Below are 21542 nucleotides of genomic sequence, written 5' to 3'. Positions count from 1 at the left end.
AAGACTGAAAATAACCAAAGGACCGAGGTAGCGCGCGTGCCAGTATATTGATGCATAGGTACGCTAGCGGATCCAAGTGTTAGAAAATGGTGCAGGGGAGATAAATTGCATGGTATAGTGTCTGTAGGGTAGTTGGATATATAAATTGAAATGCAATATGTGGTGATGAACACTGTTAAATACATGGTGCCCAAACTGCCCAGGATAGTTGAGAGATATAATAGCTTACAAAGTAATTACATAGAAAACCACAGTCATTTCTGACAGCATTGAATCAACAGTAGCACTCGAACCTCCTGCCATTGTTTTCGTATCAAAATAGCAGATACTCAAAATTTCTATGTAACTCGTAGCATCAGCAGAGGATTATAAATTATGGCACTGCTTACATGTTTTTATAATGTGACTTGACACATATATCATAATGTATGGACTTAGGTCATGCTGCAATAACAGTAATATTCACAGAGCTTTTAGAATGGTAATTTGATAGAGAGAGCTAGCATGACAGTTCAAAACACGTGGGTGGCAACAGATAGTTAAATTTATTATCTGTTATGATGACTTGCATTTTACAAACAATTTTTTAATTTAACACATATAACGACTTAGACTTTACAAACGGAACATTATAACTTAATATATATATAACTTAACTTAATAGGAGATACGAAATTCATATAACTTCACTCGGTAGGAGATAAAACTCGATACTGAAATATATATATAAGATAGTGTGAATCACAGCTGTAATACTCAATATGTTCTACGTTGATATTAATATTTGTAAAATAATAAGAGGAGTTTACCTCAAAATAGTACATAGAACACTTCCGTATGATACTATCCAGAAATTAAATCGAAAAATCGTTTTAATTTCTGGAGAGTATCATACGGAAGTGTTCTACGTACTATTTTGAGGTAAACTCCTCTTATTATTTTACAAATATGAAATATATATATATATAAAATGATAAAGATACAAAGAAACTACAAAAGTCTTATCAAACAGGAATGATCTGTTAGAGTTTAGGCAAAATTTGGAAAATATATATGACTAGGTTATGGATCCGGGTACTACGTTAAACACAGAAAAGACTGGCAACCATAATGAATAATAGACAAAAAAGGTAAATATCAGTATATTAGTGTATATGTTAGGGGAGTTGAGCTATTAGGTGTAATAATCATAGAAGAATAGGGAGAACCTGTTAAGTAAAAAATCAATTTACCTGGAATAAAAATAAAATGCAATTAATAATTACAGTAAACACCTATATGTTTTTTGTCTTGTCATCGTTTCTGCGTATTTTTATCTTTCATCTTTTTTATATTATTTTGTTTTTAATTTCATTAACATTGCCACTATTGACTTAAACATATGAGGCAATTGTCCAGTCATCCATCCAGGGACCATCTGTGGTATGGGCTTGCAACCCCAGATTGCCCGAACACGATTTATTCACCTCCTTTTCAATTACTTTCTGCTGGTCTTTTTACTATATTTTATTTTTAGTCAGCAACTAGGCTGGCCGAAAGCAATATCAAGATGTTATTTCTCTTCGAAGGTACAGCTCTAAAACAGTGTTCGCAGGCCAGTCGCTAATTAGTACTTCGGACCAAACCTATTGGTAACTCTCTAGGAGACTTACGGATCAGCTAGTGTATAATCTTGCTACCTTTACTCAATCAGATAGTCACTGGAGGGAGTCTGAGTAGTGTGTATACGGGACATTGTCGAGGCCACATTATGTCAAGGATCTGGGTATATTCTTACCACGTGTACGCTATATCCAAAAATTTCATTACTTCATACAGCGTGTCCCACCCATTTTTCTTACTATTGAAAAATAACACCATGAATTGTCAAACTAATAGAGTAAACTTAACTGCGAAAAGATCTAAACCTCCCAAACACTTCCTAATTCATTTCACAAATATGCATGGTATGAATTCTAATCTTAACAATGTCCATTTCCACTTGCAGTCTGCCAAACCCCATGTACTTTTTCTGACAGAATCTCAGTTATCGGTTGATTCAACTACTGCTCATCTCAGTTGCCCAAATTATTCGCTGTATCATTCCTTTCGCCTCAAAGGTGGTACTCATGCATGTGTCCTTTCCGATATTCCCTGTCAGAGACTTGGTAATTTGGAATCTCCTCTTTTCAATCTTCTCTGGCATAAAATCTCTCTACCTCATTCTGTCAAATTCATCTGTTGTTTCTAACGTTCTCCCAACTCAACTAATCACTTGAAGCTCTTTGACTTCCTATCTTTGCAACATGACTTCCTCCAGTCCAACTTTCCTAACAGTAAAGCAATTTTCCTTGGTGATTTTAATATTCACAACTCCAGTTGGCCTCCATTTTCTAGTCACACCGACCCAGCTGGTCAAGTTGCTGAGGCTTTTGCAATTACTAATGATCTTGCACAGATTGTTCATTTACCTACAAGAATACTGAACAATCCTAATCATACAGCCAATATCTTTGATCTTTTTCTCACAAACAACCCTTCTAAATACACGGTCAAAGCGAGAGGTCCTTTAGGCACCTCAGATAATGGTGATTGTCTCTTCTCCAATGCAGCCTTTATCTCATGGCTATTCCGAACCTCGTATTGTTTGGCATTACAAGAATGCAAAATGGGATGACCTGTGAGATTTCTTTTCTTCTTTTCCTTGGTCGGATTACTGTTTCAAAACTTCTGATGTCCAGGTTTGCACAGATCCTGTCAGTGAAATTATTCTTGCAGGAATGGAATCCTTTATCCCACACTCCACTTTAAAACCTTCTCCCTTATCTAAACCCTGGTTTTCCAATAAATGTGCTAAGGATGTTCAATAGAAGAATGCTGCATATTGTAATTGGCTTGTTTCTAATTCTTCAGTTTCATTTTCTGCCTATACCAAAGCTCTCAACAATTGTAAAGCAGTTATTAATCAGTCCAAACTAGAGTTTGAACATGGCTAAGAGTAGAAAACTTGCTTCCTGCCCTAATGGAAGCCGAGCATTCTGGTCTCTTGCCAAAGCTACTGGCTGCAATTTTTGCCCATCTCTGCTCCCACCTCTGTCCAAACTTCAGCCAAGGATAAAGCTGATCTGCTAGCATCCCATTTTTCTTCCAACTCATGTATCAATGATCTTGGTAAAACACCTCCCACCATTTTCAACAGGCTCCATTCAATGCCTCCTGTGGTCTTCCGCCAAAAGGATGTCAGAAGGATATTGATGAATCTAGATGCTAAGAAAGCTCCGGGTCCCGATGGTATTTCTCCACTTGTTCTCAAAACCTGTGCTCCTGAACATACTCCTGTTCTTTGCTGCCTTTATTCACTTTCTTATTCCAAAGGTGTTTTTCCTTCTGCTTGGAAATTTGCTCATATCCAGCCAGTAACTAAAAAGGGTGACAAATTGCTCCCATACAGTTATCATCCCATTGCAATTACTTCTACTCTTTCTAAAGTAATGGAGAAATCAATTAACAGCCAACACTTAAAAACTACCTAGAAAACTTCCGTCTGATCAATGATCACCAGTATGGATTCCATCAGTGTCAATCCACTGGTGATATTCTGGCTTGTGTTACCCATTTATGGATTAATTCAATGGAAAAGTTTGGTGAAACACAAGCAGTTGCTCCTGACATCTCAAAGGCTTTTGATCATGTTTGGCATAAAGGTCTTCTAAACAAGCTTCCATCTTATGGTTTGCTAACTGTTTTTTGTAATTGGTTATCCAGTTTTCTCTCTGATCGCTAACTGAGGGTGATGGTAGATGGCTCTCTGTCTTCTAACTTCTCCACTAATGCCGGTGTCCCCCAAGGTACAGTTCTTCCCTCCACCCTTTTCCTCTTGCATATTAATGACCTTCCATTGACTGGAAATCCTATCCATAGTTTTTCCAATGATAGCACATTGCATTCCACTTTCCATTTCGAGAAACATTGACCTGCTCAATCAGCTTCGACTTCTCGAAAATCTGCTACCAATTCCTTAAATGTTGATCTCCAGGTAATTCTCCAGTAGAGCAAAGACAACTTAGTTGATTTCAATCCTTCTAAAACTCAGTCTTGTCTTATATCTCGCAAAAAGGATTCTTCTGCTCCTATGCTTATCTTTGGTGACACTTCGATTTCTAGGCAAAATGATATATCTCTTTTGGGGATTACCCTGACTTCTAATCTCTCTTGGCATAAGCACATTACAATTGCATCCAGCATCTAAAAAACTTGGTTTTCTCTTTCGCTCTGGGCATTACTTTTCTTCCAACCAGCTGTTCACTCTGTACAAATTGCAAAACCGCCCTACCATGGAATAAATGTTCTCACATCTGCGGTGGTGCCCCCAAAACCTCTCTCATGCTTCTTGATTCCATTCAGAAGAGGGCAGTTATGTTATTAATGATTCATCTCTAACAGAGTCTCTCCACTCCCTGTTTCACAAAAGTACTGTTTCTGCTGCATGCCTCTTCTACAGATATATTTCCATGGGCACTGTTCTTCTGAATTGGCTTCTATAATTCCCGTTCTCTGTTTCAAAACAGTCCGAACAAATGGCACCACTCATTTACTGTCCAACTTCAAACTCACAGAACCAACTTCTCATCTTCCTCGTTTATTCATTCAACTGCCGTTTTCTGGAACAACCTTCCTTCATACGTATTTCCTGAAAATTACAGTCTACAGAAGTTCAAGTCCAATGTCAACAAATATCTTCTTTCGTCTTCTCAACCTCCAACCCAAGCACGGTACTAAGTACTATAGGTTCTAATACCTCTTGTGTTTGGGGTTTACATAAAAAAAAAAAAACTATCAATACTTGTTTCTTCTATTACAAAGTTTAGTGTCTTTTCCACAATACTTTGTTAGATTTTGTTTCTCCCTCTGCTGGCTTTTTGCCTCATCTGTTTAATTGCTCACTTCCCCATCACATGGGTACATTTCCAGTTTACGATTTCACACCTTTCCCCCCCCCCCCCCACACACACACACATGGGGCTACTTTAACTGACACACATATATACACCGCAGGTGAACACTCAGCTCTCTCCTTCAATCACCTTTGTCTTTCAACTTCTGTCAGTTCATACATACTACTGTATGTATTTTCTTGTTTTGCCACATCTCAGATTTTTTTGAGTTTACATTTCATTTATCATTTATTTATCATTATTTATTTTATAGTTTTTTATTCTTCCCTCTGGTCTCTGTCAGGTCAGCTAGTCAGCTATGATGTATACGTATACCATTTACGTGTACATCATAACAGCAACAGAGGCCTGGCCTATTGCCACGGCTCCTACGATTTTTGCTGAAGTAGTTAAAGTCCTAGGACCCACAGTGTTAAGTGTTTACTATAATTATTAATTGCATTTTATTTTTATTTCAGGTAAATTGATTTTTTACTTACAGGTTCTCCCTATTCTTTCATGGTTATTACACCTGATAGCTCAACCCCCCTACCATATAACCATATACACTAATATTTACTTTTTGTCCGTCTGTCTGTCTCTCTCTCTCTGTGTATATATATATATTACAGTAAAAATATATTATTATAGTAATATGTACTATATAGATACTAAATATGTATATAAACATAATAGTATACAGTGGGCCATAAGGCCAAAATACCTTATAAAGCCTAAGATGGAACGAAACATATAATTAGTAATAATAATATATAAATATATATAATACAATAATGATTACATAGCTAATTATTGATATATAGATACATTGAAAGGAAGTTTTGGCCTTATGGCCCACTGTATACTGTTATGTTTATATACATATTCAGTATCTATATAGTACATATTACTATAATAATATACTTTTATATAATAACTAAATTACTGACTGATGTAATGTTCAATCTACTATTGATGGCATTAATCTGATCTGACATAACTTTTACATTTATCCCAATTTTTTTATATACACATATATATATATATATATATATATATGTATATGTGTATAAAAATACACATAACTATATATATATATAGTTAGAGCTACATTGGGATATAAGTTTAGTGCTATTTTAAATGTATTTAAATTGAATCAAAATCAACAGACCAGAGCACCAAAGAAAAAGGCTCAAGGAAGTGGGAGTGGTATGGCTCGTGGGAGAGGGTGGTTGACCTCTGAACCACAGTCTTTTGAAATATACTGCTTGTCCGATGTTTGTGGAGCATTCAGGAATGGGACATATTGCAAAGGAGGGACGTCATTGGGTGTGCTCAATGTAAGGTGTCTGAGAAATCAGGTGCAAACTCAGCATTGCTATGCACTTCTATGACAGCTTGAAGAAGAGTAGATACCCTGTAAGGATTTAAATTGAGGGACCATCAAGCTCTCAGCTGGCTACATCAATGCCAGAGCTTGCACTTGAACATCAGTCAACACAGCAGCAATCCCCAAGGCAGAATGCACTGGTCCCACAGGAACTAATTGTTGTTGATGACTCTATTGTCAGGGAAACAGGAAATATATTGTCCAAAAAGAATAGGTGGAACAGGACCAGGGCATGTCAGACAGGAGAAAAACTTCATGATGTCGTAGAGCGCATATCATCTTTTAAGTATATAAAAGGTGTATTCTTGTACACGTTGCCACTAATGATATTAAAAGTAGGAAAATGGCAGAATTACTTAACAAGTACAGATCAATGCTGAGAAAAAGTTGTGACTTGCGATTGAATTTGAAAGTGTCTGCAATTCTGCACAGACACGATAGGAGGGAGTATATGATGAGAACTTGGTCAATCAATTCGGCCCTGGAGAGATTGTGAAATCAATGAGTAGAATTTTTCTCAGACTGTTCTATGCTTGTTAACAGGAGAGACTGCTTCTAGAGGGGTAGAATACACTTAAATAGAAAGGGTGCAAGAATATTTGCTGATGCTAATGAGGCAGTGTTAGGTGGATTGGAAAACTGCTAGTTTGGGGGATACACAGACTAATAGATTAACAGCAGCTGCTGTCAGAGGAAGTGATTCTTACACTGCTTCAATTCGAATGTGCAGTAGCCTAGAAAACAAGGAGCGGGGGATTTTCCAGGACTGCTGGGTGTCGTAATGGAACAAGTAAATACACGAGCTGTGTTAGGTTGATTGGTTGGTTGGTTGATAGGGTTTTATTGGCGCATCAGCAACTAAGGCTATAATGCGCCTAAAACTTGTTATAAAAGTAAAATTTTCAGTGACCTAAAGAATTAGGTCGCTAAGTCCAGGTAAAAAAACAAGTATAAATTGTAAAAGACAAATATCAGTAAATAACAATAAGATTTTTTAAATATTAGTAAAAAGGTTTACTGATTTTAGAAAACTAAAAATAGCAGACACATGGTCATTGTCAGATAAAATCTGACTGAGTGTATGGGGCTCAGTCAGATGATTAAAAGCGGTAAAACGAGCATTTCTAAAACTGATACAATCACATAAAATATGTTCAATGGATAAAATGGTGTCGCATTGCTCGCACGTAGGACAGTCATCTGCCCTCAGCAGAAAAGAATGTGTAAGATGACTGTGTCCTATACGGAGACGAGCTAGAACAACTTCCTCCTTACAATTCCTGTGCAGACTAGACTGCCACGGTTCAATTACAGGCTTTATACGATATAATTTATTTGCAGTCTGTCTATTCCACGAATCCTGCCATTGGGAATGTATCTTTTGATGTACTAATTGCCTGTAGTCTGTATAGGGGACTAACAGGCAGCGGTTATTATTGGGAATTGCTGATTTGGCTGCAGCGTCGGCCAAATCATTTCCCCTAATCCCAATGTGGCGAGGAATCCAGAAGAAGCGGATATCATATTCACGTTCATGGAGAACGTGAATCTTCTGCTGAATGCTAGACAGAACTGGATGAGGATTATATCTCACAGATATTAGAGCCTGTAACATGCTAAGAGAGTCGGAATATAAAATGAACCGTTGGTATTGGCATTTACTAATGTGATCCAAGGCTAACTCTACAGCGTGCAGCTCTGCAGTAAATATACTGCATTCAGAGGGAATCTGCTCTGATATAGTGCTGTCTGTAAAGACAGCAGCAGATCCCACATATGATTCTGACATCGAACCGTCTGTGTAGACTGGCTCAAAGTCGGAATATTCAGTTCGGTGTGCTGAATGAAGCTGCAGGTAGACACATGATGGAGTGTCCGACTTTCCCCAGTTTCTAAGCGACAAGTCGCATGCCGGGACACGAGCATGCCAGGGTGGAAAGGGTTGCTTTGATGTTTGGGCAACAATGTCTACGTTGATATTAAGTTCTTTGAGTAGCTCTTGGAAACGAATACCAAAAGGCGATTGGCAGTCTTACGAGTGTTGTATAAATTTTCCCATCGTGGCTCAAAAACGAATGGCCACGTAGGATGGTCTGGCAGGGATTTCAGTTTTAAAGCATACTTTAAAGACAACTGCTTACGTCGAAGCGATAATGGTGGTTCGTTTGCTTCGAATTATATGCTCTGGACAGGAGATGTTCGAAATGCTCCAGTAGCGATACGTATAGCCTGATGATGGACAGGATCCAGCCATCAAAGTACACTGTCTCTGGATGAAGAATATACTTGGGACCCATAATCTAATTTGGATCGCACAAGTGCATGGTAAAGCCGTAGAAGGGTGCATCGGTCTGCAACCCAAGATAAGGAGGAGAGCGAGCGGAGCATATTAAGGGCTCTTGTGCACTTTGTGCGGAGTTGACGAATATGATCCAAAAAGGTCAATTTTTTATCGAATATGAGTCCCAAGAATTTTGTGTTCGCTACTACTGGAATAGAATTTTGTCCGAGCCTTAATTCAGGTTCAGGATGAAGATTACGCTTGCGACAAAAGTGTACGCAAACGGTCTTCTCCGGCGAGAACCTGAAGCCATTAGCAAGTGCCCAGGAATTCAGATTATCAATGGCTTTCTGCAGTTGTCTTTCAATAACCCTCATGTTGCATGACTGACAAAATATGCAAAAGTCATCAACATAGAGGGAACTGTTTACCGTTGGAGGAAGTTGTTCTGTGATGGAATTGACTTTGATGGCAAAAAGCGTGACACTTAATACTGATCCTTGTGGTACTCCCTCCTCTTGGCTGAAGGGACGAGAGAGTGAGGATCCCACACAGACTTGGAAAGATCGATTGGCTAAAAAGTTTTTAATAAAAATGGGGAGTTGCCCCCTAAGGCCAAGGCTATACAGATCTTTTAAGATGCCAAATCTCCAAGTTGTGTCATACGCTTTCTCCATGTCAAAGAACACCGACACCAAGTGTTCACGTTTTAGGAAAGCATCCCGGATGGATGCTTCCAATCTAATAAGATGGTCCAAAGTGGACCGGTTCCTTCGGAAGCCGCACTGGATGTTGGAGAGAAGGTCATTTGATTCTAAGTACCAGATTAAACGAGAGTTAACCATTCTCTCCAGGATTTTGCACAGACAGCTAGTCAGAGCAATAGGACGATAATTGGTGGTGACTTTTGGATCCTTTCCTGGCTTAGGAAAGGCAAGAACGATTGCCTTTCGCCAGGAGTCCGGAAACTGCCCTTCAGTAAAGATTCTGTTATACAGAAGGAGCAGACAATCCATAGATTTTGGTGAAAGATGTTTAATCATTTCATAATGGATGCCATCTGGTCCAACAGCACTTGCTTTGGAAAGAGGGAGGGCTCTTTTCAGTTCCTCTATAGTGAAATCCCTGTTGTAGGGATAGAGGCCCTTGGACTTAAAATTAAGTGCTTGCTTTTCCAGTTTATGTTTCAGGACCAGGAACTCTGGGGAATACGAGGATGTTGAGGAGATGTTAGAGAATGTTTCCCCAAGAGCATTGGCTATTGCAGTTGGATCTGCAATAACGCATCCATTACAATCTAGGATTGCAGAAGGGTGGGATGTATATTTTCCCTTCATTTTCCGGATTTTATCCCAGACTACCTTAGAATTGGTAGCCTGGTTAATAGATGAGGTAAAACGGATCCATGATTCCTTTTGACTCTGACGACGGATATATCGTGCTTTGGCTCGTGCACGTTTAAAGGCTATAAGGTTGGTCGTGGTAGGATATCGGCGGAATATCCCCACACGCTTTGTTTTGAGCCTTTTTTGCTGCTGTGCATTGTGAATTCCACCAAGGTTTGGGAAATGGTGGAAACCGGGCAGATGGTTTTGGAACAGCATTCACAGCTGCTTGGACAATATTTTCTGTGATGTACTTAACTGCATCATTGATAGGCTCTTGACTGACTGTGCTAAGATCAAAATTTGCCTGATGTTGGAAGGCAGTCCAGTCAGCCTGATCAATCTTCCACCGTGGTAACCTGAAGGGAAGACATGGTCTCCCACTGTATAACGAGGTTATCACAGGGAAGTGATCACTTCCGTATGGATTCTCCTCCACTTCCCAAGTGAGTGAAGTGAGTAGAGAAGGTGAGCAGATAGAGAGATCAATGGTAGAAAAAGTACGGGTAGGCATGTGGAAGAAGGTGTTTGTTCCAGTATTTAGAAGGGAAAGGTCATTGTCATTGAGCATATGCTCTATGACTCGTCCCCTTCCGTTGATGTTAGCACTACCCCACAGGGTGTTATGTCCGTTAAAATCCCCGAGAAGTAAGAAAGGGGGAGGCAGCTGCATTAGAAGATCATCAAGGTCTGCCTGGGAGATGTCAGTCCCAGGTGGCAAATAAATGGAGCACATAGTTAATAAAAATCCCACTGAAAGGCGAATTGCAACAGCCTCTATGCTGGGTGTAATTAGCAAGGGCTGCACTGGGGTCTGGTTACCCACATGGATAGCCACTCCCCCATGTACAGAGCCATTCGCAATTCTATCCTTTCGAAAAACTGTGATGTTGTGCATGGTGGGATCATCATTTGCCTTTAGATATGTCTCCTGCAAGCAAAAGCAAACTGGCTCGTGCTTTTGCAGGAGGGCCTTGATGTCATCAATATTTCGCCGGAATCCACGACAATTCCATTGTAGGAATTTAGTCATTATTTTGGTTTGGTGGGTCCATCAGGCGGCTTCCAAGGTGCTGAGGGCTTACTTTTATCAGTCTTGGATTTATCTTTTTTGGGGAAGAATGGACACTGTCCCGTGTCCATTTCCTCCTCCGCAAAGAGTTCCAAGACTGAATCTTCGGGTACCTCCTTCTGCTCAACATCCATCTTTTCTTGGGTACTAGGGGGAACTTCCCCTTTCTTATTCTTTTCTTTCATAATTACCTTTGTTACTTGTGGAGCGTTAGGAGGTACCGATATAGGAGTGGCAGCTGATTGGTCCTTCTGCACAGGTTTTTGAGAACTTAAAAGATAACGCACAATGGGAGTGAAAGACTCCCTTGGAGGAATGGTCATGTCCGTCTGAGTTCCGACGGAACATCTCCCTGCTACCTTCTGGGCGTAGGTAGGTTTGTTGATATTCAGGGGTTTGACCGATTTCCTTGCCTCCTGGTATGATATATTTAGCTCTGCCTTCAGCCATTGAATTTCTTTTTCTTCTTTCCACCTCTGGCATGCTCGTGAATAGGCCGGGTGTTCGCCTTCACAGTTAATACAGGTGGGTTTTGCGGCTGAACATGCTGTTTCGTGGTCCTCTGCACCGCATCGAGCACATGCAAGGACTCCACGGCAGGCCATTTGAGAATGTCCATACTTCTGGCATTTAAAACACCGTAAAGGGTTCGGAACGTATGGACGCACTGAACAGTTGATGTATCCAGCTTTAATCTCGTCAGGAGGTTTAGGAGAGTTAAAAGTCAGGATAACGCTCCTGGTTTTAACAATTTTTCCATCCCTTCGCGCAGTGATTCTCTTGACGGCAATGACTCCCTGTGGTTTTAATTCGGAGCAGATTTCCTCCTCTGTTACGTCGAGAAGGTCCCACTCTGAAATGACACCTCTCGATGAATTGAGTGTTCTGTGTGGTGTCACAGTTATAGGGATTCCTCCGATTGATGTTGTTCGGAGTAGATGTTCTGATTGCCTGTCATTTTTAGTTTCAATTAAAAGGTCTCCAGAACAAAGCCTTTTAACTGATTTGGGTGAACCTGCTAACCCATCTAACCCTTTTTGAATAAAAAAGGGCGACATTTTACCAATCGGTGTCTCATTGGTAGAATGCATGAATAAGAACCTTGGGACTGGCCCTGATGGTAATTCGGTTCGCTGCCTCTTTGTAGCAATAATGCTATCTGTCTCTCCGTCTCTGTTTTCAGATAGGGACCGGGTTGGGGCCCCTGAAGGAATATATTTATCAGGATTCATAGAGATTTTTATATGGTTCAGTGCCCGGGCTCCCCACCGACCATGCAGCCCAAAGGGACGCCGACCACCCGGCATGCAATAAATGCGCTCGGGAGTGGGACGCCAGGGTTACCCAGACACTATACCCGCACCGCCGCCAGCCTGAATCCTGTCCCTCGGACCATGAGGGTAGAGGCGTGGCATTGACACGGTTGACCCTCGCAGGTGAGCATACTAGCCGATTGATCCTAGCCGGGCCTTCCAGGACCACCCGTCTTGTCGAAGCAGGGGCCAAAGTGGTGTATTGAAGCTGGGCCCCTCAACCACCAGGATCCCCCTTTCCGAATTACCACGGGTCGCAGCGCACGGCAAACACGCCGGATTCCATTGATGTAAGCCTGGAACCTGGGCTGTGGACGTTGGATCCCAGTGCTGCTAGTCTGGAAGTCCAGCAGCGTCACTGGGAGGTCCCCTCACCAAGTACAGGTGCCCACGTCGAGGGGCTGTGTTAGGTTAACTAAGAGTAGAAAAGGGTGCATGTGCACCAATGCTAAGAGTATAGTTAATAAATTTGATCAGCTTGAAGTGCTAGCCAAGACATCAAAGGCAGATATTGTTGGGGTATAAGAAAAGGCATCATAGAGACATAAGCGGTGCAGAATTAGAATTTGGGGAGTACAGTGTGTACAGAAAGGATAGACAGGACAGGAAGGGAGGAGGGGTTTGCTGTTAGTTAAGAAATACATAAAATCTAAGCAAGTGTATCCAATTGATGTTGGTGGACAATACAATGTTGAGTTTGTTGGTGTGACATAAGCACTGAGAAAGGGAAAATAACAGTAAGTGTGTGTTATAAACCTAAAGAATCTGATGACTATAATGAAAAAAACTGTGCAGAGAAATAGGGTGGGCCATTAAATCAGAGTGTCTTATAATGGGGGATTTTTATTTCCCAGAGATTCACTGGAATTAGTGGGTTGGTCACTCACACACCAGCAAGGCTTTTTTGAATTTATCAGATGATTGTTTTGTACAGCAGCATGTCCAGGAGGCACATAGTAGGGGTATTACTCTTGATCTGATTATGAGTTTTGATTCTTCATGAATTAAGAATCTTCAGAAAAAGAAACCACTAGGTAGCAGTGATAACACTGTGGTGATGTGGGATTTACTCAAAGAGGTAACTACCAACAGGGGTAAAGGGAAGGGTTTTTCCTTTTGTAAAAACAGTCTGAGACAGTTTTTAAACTCTATACAGTGGCAGAAACTGATGATGATGTTACCAAGAGCCAATTCTAAATGGAAAGCAATTTCAAAGAATTAATCTTGAAAGCTACTACACTTTTCATACCAACTAAGAAATTATGTTTAAGGTTTAGGCCTAAATGGATGTCAGAAAAACTAATGAGACATGTGGCAGAGAAGAAAAATGCTTGGGATACATATAAATTAACAGGTGACACAGAAGCCTAGAGTAGATATCAGCTGGTCTGTAATCAAGTCACAAAGAAGGTTAAGCAAACAAAGGCAGATTACGAGAAATCTTTGGCAAAGGATGCAAAGAAAAACAGCAAAGAGTTCTTTACTTACTTCACTCTAGAAGAAAGGCGATCAATCAGATTGGTCCACTTGATATCGATGGTTCAACTGTTGATGATCCTGCTCAGGTAGCTAGCAAACAATGGGTATTTTGCATCTCTATTTACACATGGAGTTATTTAAGGATTGGAATGCCAGAGGTGAATTAAACTCTGCCATTGAGCTAAATGATTTTGTAATAACTGAGAGCAAAGGGGAGCAGAAACTATTAAAGCTAAACAAAAGATAGACACATGAGGTGGATGGGATCTATCCAGTTATATTAAAGGAGGCAGCAAAGGAAGCAAGCAAACCCTTAAGAATAATTATGAGAGCTCCATTGGAGTCAGGGGGCATACCCATGGACAGGAGAAGTGCAAACGAGACCCATTCACAAAGGAGGATGAAGGGGTGATACAAGCAATTACAAACCTGTTAGTTTAACATTTGTTCCAGGGAAATTAATGGAGACACTGGTCAAAGAATCATCTAAACAAGACTTCAGTTATAGTTCAGACAAAGCATGGATTTGTTAGGTGGAAATCTTGTGTGACAAATTTGACTAGATAGATAATGTGGTCACAAAGGAACTGGATGCAAAGAATAATTTTTGGTATCATATACTTGGACTTTTGGAAGGCTCTTGATACTGTTGCACATGGAAGACTGCTGTACAAGGAGCAGTGCAGCACTGGAGGCAAATTTTTGCTATGGATAAAGGGATGGTTGAGTGGGAGAAGACAGAGTAGTAATCAATGAAGAATGCTCTTCGTGGACTAATGTTATTTGTGGGATCAGTTTTTGTACCACTGTTATTTTCTGTATTTATTAATGATATTGATGAAGGTATATCAGGCTTAATGTCTAAGTTTGCAGACGATACCAAGGTTGGCAGGGTTGTTAATGACACTAATGAAAGTACACTACTGCAACAGGATCTAGAAAACTTGAGCAGATGTGCTGAAAGGTGGCAACTGAAGTTTAATATTGACAAATATAAAATACTGTATATGGTTAGTAGTAACACCCAGAGTAATGTATCAACTTTGTGGTGTTACGCTCAGGGTGGTAGAGAATGAAAAGGACCTGAGGGAAATTGTGCAATCAGATATGAAGTTTTGTGAGCAGTGCAGATGGTCTGCAAGAGCAGTTCGTGGTGGCTTGTCAATGATATTCAGGAATTTTTCTAGCAGGTATAAGGAATTGATTATCCTCTTGCATAAGGCAAAGGTCAGGCCACACCGTATACACAGTACTGTATACAGGTCTGGAGGCTTCATTTTAGGAAGGATGTAGAGCTGCTGAGAAGAGTACAGAGAAGGGCAACAAGATTAGTGAATGGAACAAAGACTTGCTGTTATGAAAAAAGGCTAAAGTTTTGCAAATTACAGTGTCTGGAGACTAGGCACACCTGCGAGGTGATCTGATTGAGGTGTATAAGGCTTTGAATGGTTTGAACAATCTCAATGCTGATGGAATTCTTCCTCTTGCCCAGAGTAATCACCTGAGGGGACATAAATTCAAATTGAGGAAAGGTAGTTATAGAACATGTATGGAAATTTGCCTTTTAGCCAGCAGATGATTAATTTCTGTAACAAACTTCCATCTGTTGTTTTAGAAGTGGACAGCTTAAATAAATTCAAAGCAGAACTAGACAAACATTTGGAGCAAATGGATGGGTGAAATGGAAAGTGCCGGTTTTTTTTGGCTGATGCTGTATAAGCTTGCTTCCTTACATCATATGCCACTAGTAATGATAATTGCTAATTAGAAAAAGTTTCTAAAAAAAAATTTAGATTAGAGGACATCAGTCACCTACAGAGTTAATAAATTGTGATTTCTTCAAGAAGAATTTTTAGCGAGCCTGTCCTGTGCAACTTTTACCTATTTACCTGCTACACGAGTAAATTCATCTGTGACGTGACCATACAAAGTAAATTTAATCATATATAAATAGAAGAAATCTACTGCATTTTTACAATTCACTTTGCCAGAAAAAAACATGGTGTGTCATGATTTTTTTTTAAAAAAAGATATTACATAAATTTAAGCGGATAACTCATCATTTACCAGCATGTACTGCGTAGTTCTCCTGCAATCTTTGCAATCGTAGAAATTGGTACCCCTTCAGTTAATCTTTGCACCTATAGTACCCCAGCTTCAACACTACTTCGTCATCTGATCGTTGCTTGTTGCAAAGATGCATGGGAATTTGATCATGTAACAGCTGCCACTCGCTTCAGCAAGACAACAGTTCTTCTGCAATCTTCGCATCCACAGAAACTGGCACCTTAGGCCAGTGGCAAAAAAAAATGCCCACATGACTAGGATCACATGACATCTTACACTGAACACAGGCAGTGGGAGGCATACGAAACACATCAATCACTGCAGTGACATCACGCTTCCTCAAAACTCAAATATTACTCAAAGACATTGTTAATCAGCTTCCCACCACTCAAGTACAATGAAATATTGCATTTTATCATACAGGCTACATTTCAATTTTGTAACATAGGCTAGCACATCTGACACAGAATTAGTCAATGAAAATAATCAGCAATTAAAATTATTATTTATTTATTATTATGTTTTAAAATTCTGATTTTAACATACTTTTAGTATTTTTTTTGTGAAAAGAAAAAAACTTTTATCACTAACTATATTAAGATGGAGAAGAAGAGATCAAATAAAGTAAAAAAAAAAAAAAAAAAAAAAAGACATTTTCCAAAAAAAAAAAAAAAAAAAAAAACCTGGAGAGTAGGCAACTATTTTAATGAAATACAGCAGTATCCAGAATTCATATACAGATTACTGAAGAGATTACATTAATATATGGTGGGGGGGGGTCAATTGTTTTCTAAGTCCACACTGAGTTTCTATTTCAGTGGCACTGGGTTGTCCCCCCCCCTCTGGTATCATGTATCATTTATGGAGTGCCACAGATAAGGTTCCCTGGCATTGCCTTGGGGAAACCATGATCCATTAGGACAAGCCCACAGACAACAAAGCTCAAACAGGAAAAAATATGAGTAGGCCCACAGTATTAACAGGGAGCAGTTACAGTGCCTTTAGACAAGAATTGTTTGGGCTACTCAAACCCCATCTCCACCCTTCCAACCAGACCCAAATAATTCTTGTATTATTTAATATAGTTGGGGAAGGACTTGTATTATTTAATATAGTTGGGGAAGGACTTGTATTATTATTATTGCTGTTGGTAGACTTTACTCCCATGCTGCATAAAGATATGATAGATACACTTAAAGGAATAATATACCGATGGGATACTGAATCTAAAGAATAGGAAGATGAGTAGACAGCTCACATGCAAAAATTTTAGATTTTCCCATAATCTAAAATTTTACAAAGGATATAATCCACATTATATGAAAAAACTGAACCTATTTCACATGTTTGCTGTGTCTGATGCATATAAGCATTCAAAAAGGCACCTGAGTACTGTACCATATTACATAATGTGGACATTCGTAAACAGTTAAATATACAAGTGGTGCAAACGTAAAAGGCGTGTAACATTAACTGCTCGATTCTGTCAGCATACTGACTGAACTATTTCTCAACCATTATCCACAAACTTTCAGAATGTCCGGAACATTTTTATTTCTCAACATTTTGAAATTATGACATATTCAATGCACTCTCTCAAGTATAGGTGGCAGCAAAAGTGTTAATAGTTCTTTCATGTTAATAAAACTAACAATGGTTATTTGTTAATAATATTATAAAGCAAATTCTATATAAATAAATACTGATATATACTAACCCATTAACTGATCAGCTAAGGTGGCCTCTTCCCCTTCTGCATTACTTGATAACCCTGCAACAGCAGACTGAAAATGCTTCTGTGCTGTAGCTACCGTTTCCATATCATTTTGACTAGCTTCTTTCAATTTCTTTAACTGTTGTAATAATCTCTGCATTTCTTTCTCCTTTTGTGTAATAGAATTCTTATCCTGATAAAAATTACAGTTTATATTATATTTTTGTTATTCATTGAAGTAGCTAACCGTAGATAAATTTCTATTTTAAAATTTGCATTCAATTTTCTTCCACAAAATAATTAAACTACTTTTGCAGTGTTGGGTTCTAATTTAGAGATCGGGCATGCATGTGTGCACAAGAGTAAATGTCAGTTTATTGGGCAAAAGGCATGTTACAGACTCAACATCAGTTGAGCCTACCTGCACAGCTGATGCCCAGCTCAAACAAACATAATTAACACTTAAAATAATAATAATTATTATTACTTTATAATTAGCACAATAACCTATCACAGATTACTTTACACAATATCTTGCAAAGAGGAAAAATAAACTGGAAAACTAAAATCACAGCATAGAGTAAACAACTTGTAGTCTCCTGCTTTCAGTTGCTTAGAAAAACAAACTACATAGATTAACTTTTACTATCGCTGAGAAATATGAAAAAACTAAGATATGCCAACTTCAATTTATACAGGTTCTAAGTATTTGTGCAAGATCAGAACATGCCAGTATTAATTAACTTCAAAAAAATTTTAATAATATATTTTTATTAACAATATGCAGAATTTTTGTAATTGTCATTTATTTTTCTTATGATAGACCAGTGGTTTTCAACCAGGGTGTTCACACAACAACATTCTTGGGGTGCCATGTGATTTGTTGGGGTTTTTTTTTTTTTAATTTATACATTTATTTCATTATAAAAAGGTGTACAGTATCCATTGTACTGTATCTTTTTAATTTTGTTTTTGATCTGTAATTGATATTTATTTAGTACCTCTATATAAAGAATAAAATTATTATTATATAGGTATAAATTAAAAGGTCGAAAACCACTGAGTTAGGTGTTTATTTTGGCTTAGGGGTGCTGTGAAAAAATTACTGGGACACTAAGGGCGCCGTGAACCTAGAAAGTTTGGGAACCTCTATGATAGACATTCATGAAGAGATGATTAAGATGTTAATTTAGTCAATATAAAAAAAAGACATTAATTCCGCTGTGGAGAAATTCAATAAATTTCATGCATATGTCAGATAACGAGATTTCATTTTTGCTGCTATTAATAGATATGCACTCCACTGCACACAAGATGTACATTAATACATTAAAATAAGCATTATATTGTTTATTATGTACAACTGTACATACTCGTTAAAGAGAATATCCATGTTTAATACTTATAATCCATGCAAAAAAATGGACGACATTTCTCTCTTTTTTTCGTTATTGCTTTCAGTACACTTTGTAACTAAGTGGAGATATTCGTAATTATATTGCATGAGCCACTAACTAGCTTGGTATCAGGTGTCACTTTAGAACAGCTGAAATGGATAGAAAAATGTCCAGCACCTGAGTACATATATCAGAGGTCACCATTATGCAATATCAAGCAAAGGGGAATTGACTGGAGTAAAACCAGAGAAGAGAGCAAATGACTCAGAGCACGAAACTAAGCAACCTATGGTTATCTTTTGCTATCACTGAGAAACATGAAAAACCTGCTTAATTCGAAGTGCAAGGGACCAAAATATGCCCACTTTGATTTAAACAGGTTTGAAGTATCCATACAAGAGAGTACATGTGAACATGCGAAGTTTTTACGGCTCCAGCAAATAGAGAAGTTTTTGCTTTTTTATTGACTTAAATTGGCACATTAATTTATTTTTTAGAGTTGCTATATATTCCTAGTATCAATACTTTAGTTTAAATTGAATTTAGATAGAGATTTTGTAGGATATTACTTAGTATCGGTAAGGGTATCAAATCCACGTGTGGACAGGTTTTGCAGCTGTCGCAAATGAAAGTTTTTAATTATACATAGCCGCTTTATTGACTTAATTGTTAGATTAAATTATTTTCTATTAAGTAGCTTATAGACCTAGTCAAGCTCTGTGGTTTATTTTAAAAAGATAGCGCGATTTGGAAAGTAAATAATACCTCGTATCCGCAGATTAACAGTTCATAACTTGCCGCCATTATTATAAGACACAAAGTGTGCTTGTTCGTAAGATTTAACGGAAAACTAGATAGCGAGTATAGTAGTAGTATCAATTAATCGGTGAAATTTATTAATCTTATTAAATTTCAATGTTTCCCTGACAATAGTCACCTTCAACAACTAGTTCCCTTGGGACCAGTGCATTCTGCCTTGGGGGGTTTCCTCTGTGTTGCGTGATGTTCAAGTGCAAGCTGTGGAATTGATGTAGGCAGCTGAGAGCTTGAAGGGCCCCCTCAATTTAAATTCTTTGAGGGCATCCTCCCTGTCCTTAAAGCTGTAATATAAGCCCATAACAATACCGTGTTGGCAGCTGATTTCCTCGCACTCCTTACATCGTGCACACACAAAGACATTCCCCTTGGCAATATCATGTCCCATTCCTGATTTCTCCACAAACATCAAACAAGCAGTGCATTTCAATAGACTGTGATTCAGAGGACAACCACTCCCCTCAGTTCTCCCCTGAGCGACAGCACTTCCACTAGTTTGAGCCTTTTGCTTTTCTGCTCTGGTCTGAGTCATTATTTCTATTCAAGTTCAATAAAATTTCAATACAAAATATAACCCTAAACCTATATCCCAATGTAGTTATAACACTATATATATATGTATTTCGGTATCGAATATTATCTCAGAGTTACGTTATATAACTTTCTTATCCCCTGTCAACTTATGTGCATGAATTCATGATGTTACGTTTGTAATAACTAGGTCGCTATATTTATTTAGTTAAAAAAGTACAGTTAAGAAATACAAAATCTAAGGAAGTGCATCCAATTTATGTGGGTAGACAATGCAATGTTGAGTCTTTCTCGTGACATAAGCACTGGGAAAGGAAAAATGAGAGGTGTGTGTTATAGGCCTAAATGAATCTCCTGAGTATAATGAGCAATTGTGCAGAGAAATAGAGTGTGTGATTTGGTTTTTAGGAGCATTAGCAACTAAGGCCATATTGCTCCGGGAAATGCGGTGGTCATTCCATGACCTTTCCGCATCCTCCGTATTTGGTGGGGAGAAATAGAGTGAGCCAGTAAATTCGAGTATCTTATAATGGGGGATTTTAAATTCCCGGATATTGACTGGAATTTGTGGGTTGGTCACACACACACACTAGCAAGGCTTTTGTGGATTTATTGGATGATTGTTTTCTACAGCAGCATGTTCTCAAGGCAACTAGAGGGAGTAATACTCTTGATCTGATTATCAGTAGTGATTCTTCATGCATCAAGAATCTGCAGATAAAGGAACCACTAGGTGGCAGACAGTCTGCTGAAGTGTGATTTACTCAAAGAGGTAACTACCATCAAGGGTCATGGAAAGGGTTTTTGCTTTCGTGAAGGGGACTACGGTGGTCTGAGACAGTAAATAAATTCTATACGGTGGAACCAACTGATGATGTTACCAACAGCAAATTGAAAATGGGAAGCATTCAAACAATTAATCTTGGAAGCTACTAGGCTTTTCATACCAACAAATGAAAAGACCATATTGCTCCAGGAATAGGCAGTGGTCATTCCCTGACCTTTCCGCATCCTCCGTATTTGGTGGTGACGGGCTCGAACCTCTTTTCTTATGTAAACTCTAGAACAGGGTTTACCAACCGGAGTCCACATGGACACCCAGGGGTCCATAGAAGATTTGAGGGGGTCCACAAGAAAAAATTGTATTTCGGGGGTCCATAATATGAGCTAAGGGGTTCATGATA

General features: G+C 38.8%; 1 protein-coding gene across 1 annotated transcript in view; it reads right to left on the bottom strand.

Annotated features, from left to right (window-relative positions):
* Positions 1-21542, bottom strand: part of SMC2 (structural maintenance of chromosomes 2) — a 640522-nt gene that overhangs the window by 492261 nt on the left and 126719 nt on the right. Inside the window, exon 8 of the mRNA XM_090385021.1 lies at positions 17618-17807. Coding sequence (XP_090241147.1) covers positions 17618-17807 — 190 coding nt within the window. The remainder of the gene's footprint in view (positions 1-17617; positions 17808-21542) is intronic.

The sequence above is a fragment of the Mastigoproctus giganteus genome, chromosome 11 (assembly GCF_048544385.1).
Source record: "Mastigoproctus giganteus isolate SK-2022 chromosome 11, ASM4854438v1, whole genome shotgun sequence".
In the NCBI taxonomy this organism is placed as follows: domain Eukaryota; kingdom Metazoa; phylum Arthropoda; class Arachnida; order Uropygi; family Thelyphonidae; genus Mastigoproctus; species Mastigoproctus giganteus.
This window is presented reverse-complemented; position numbering and strand designations above follow the sequence as displayed.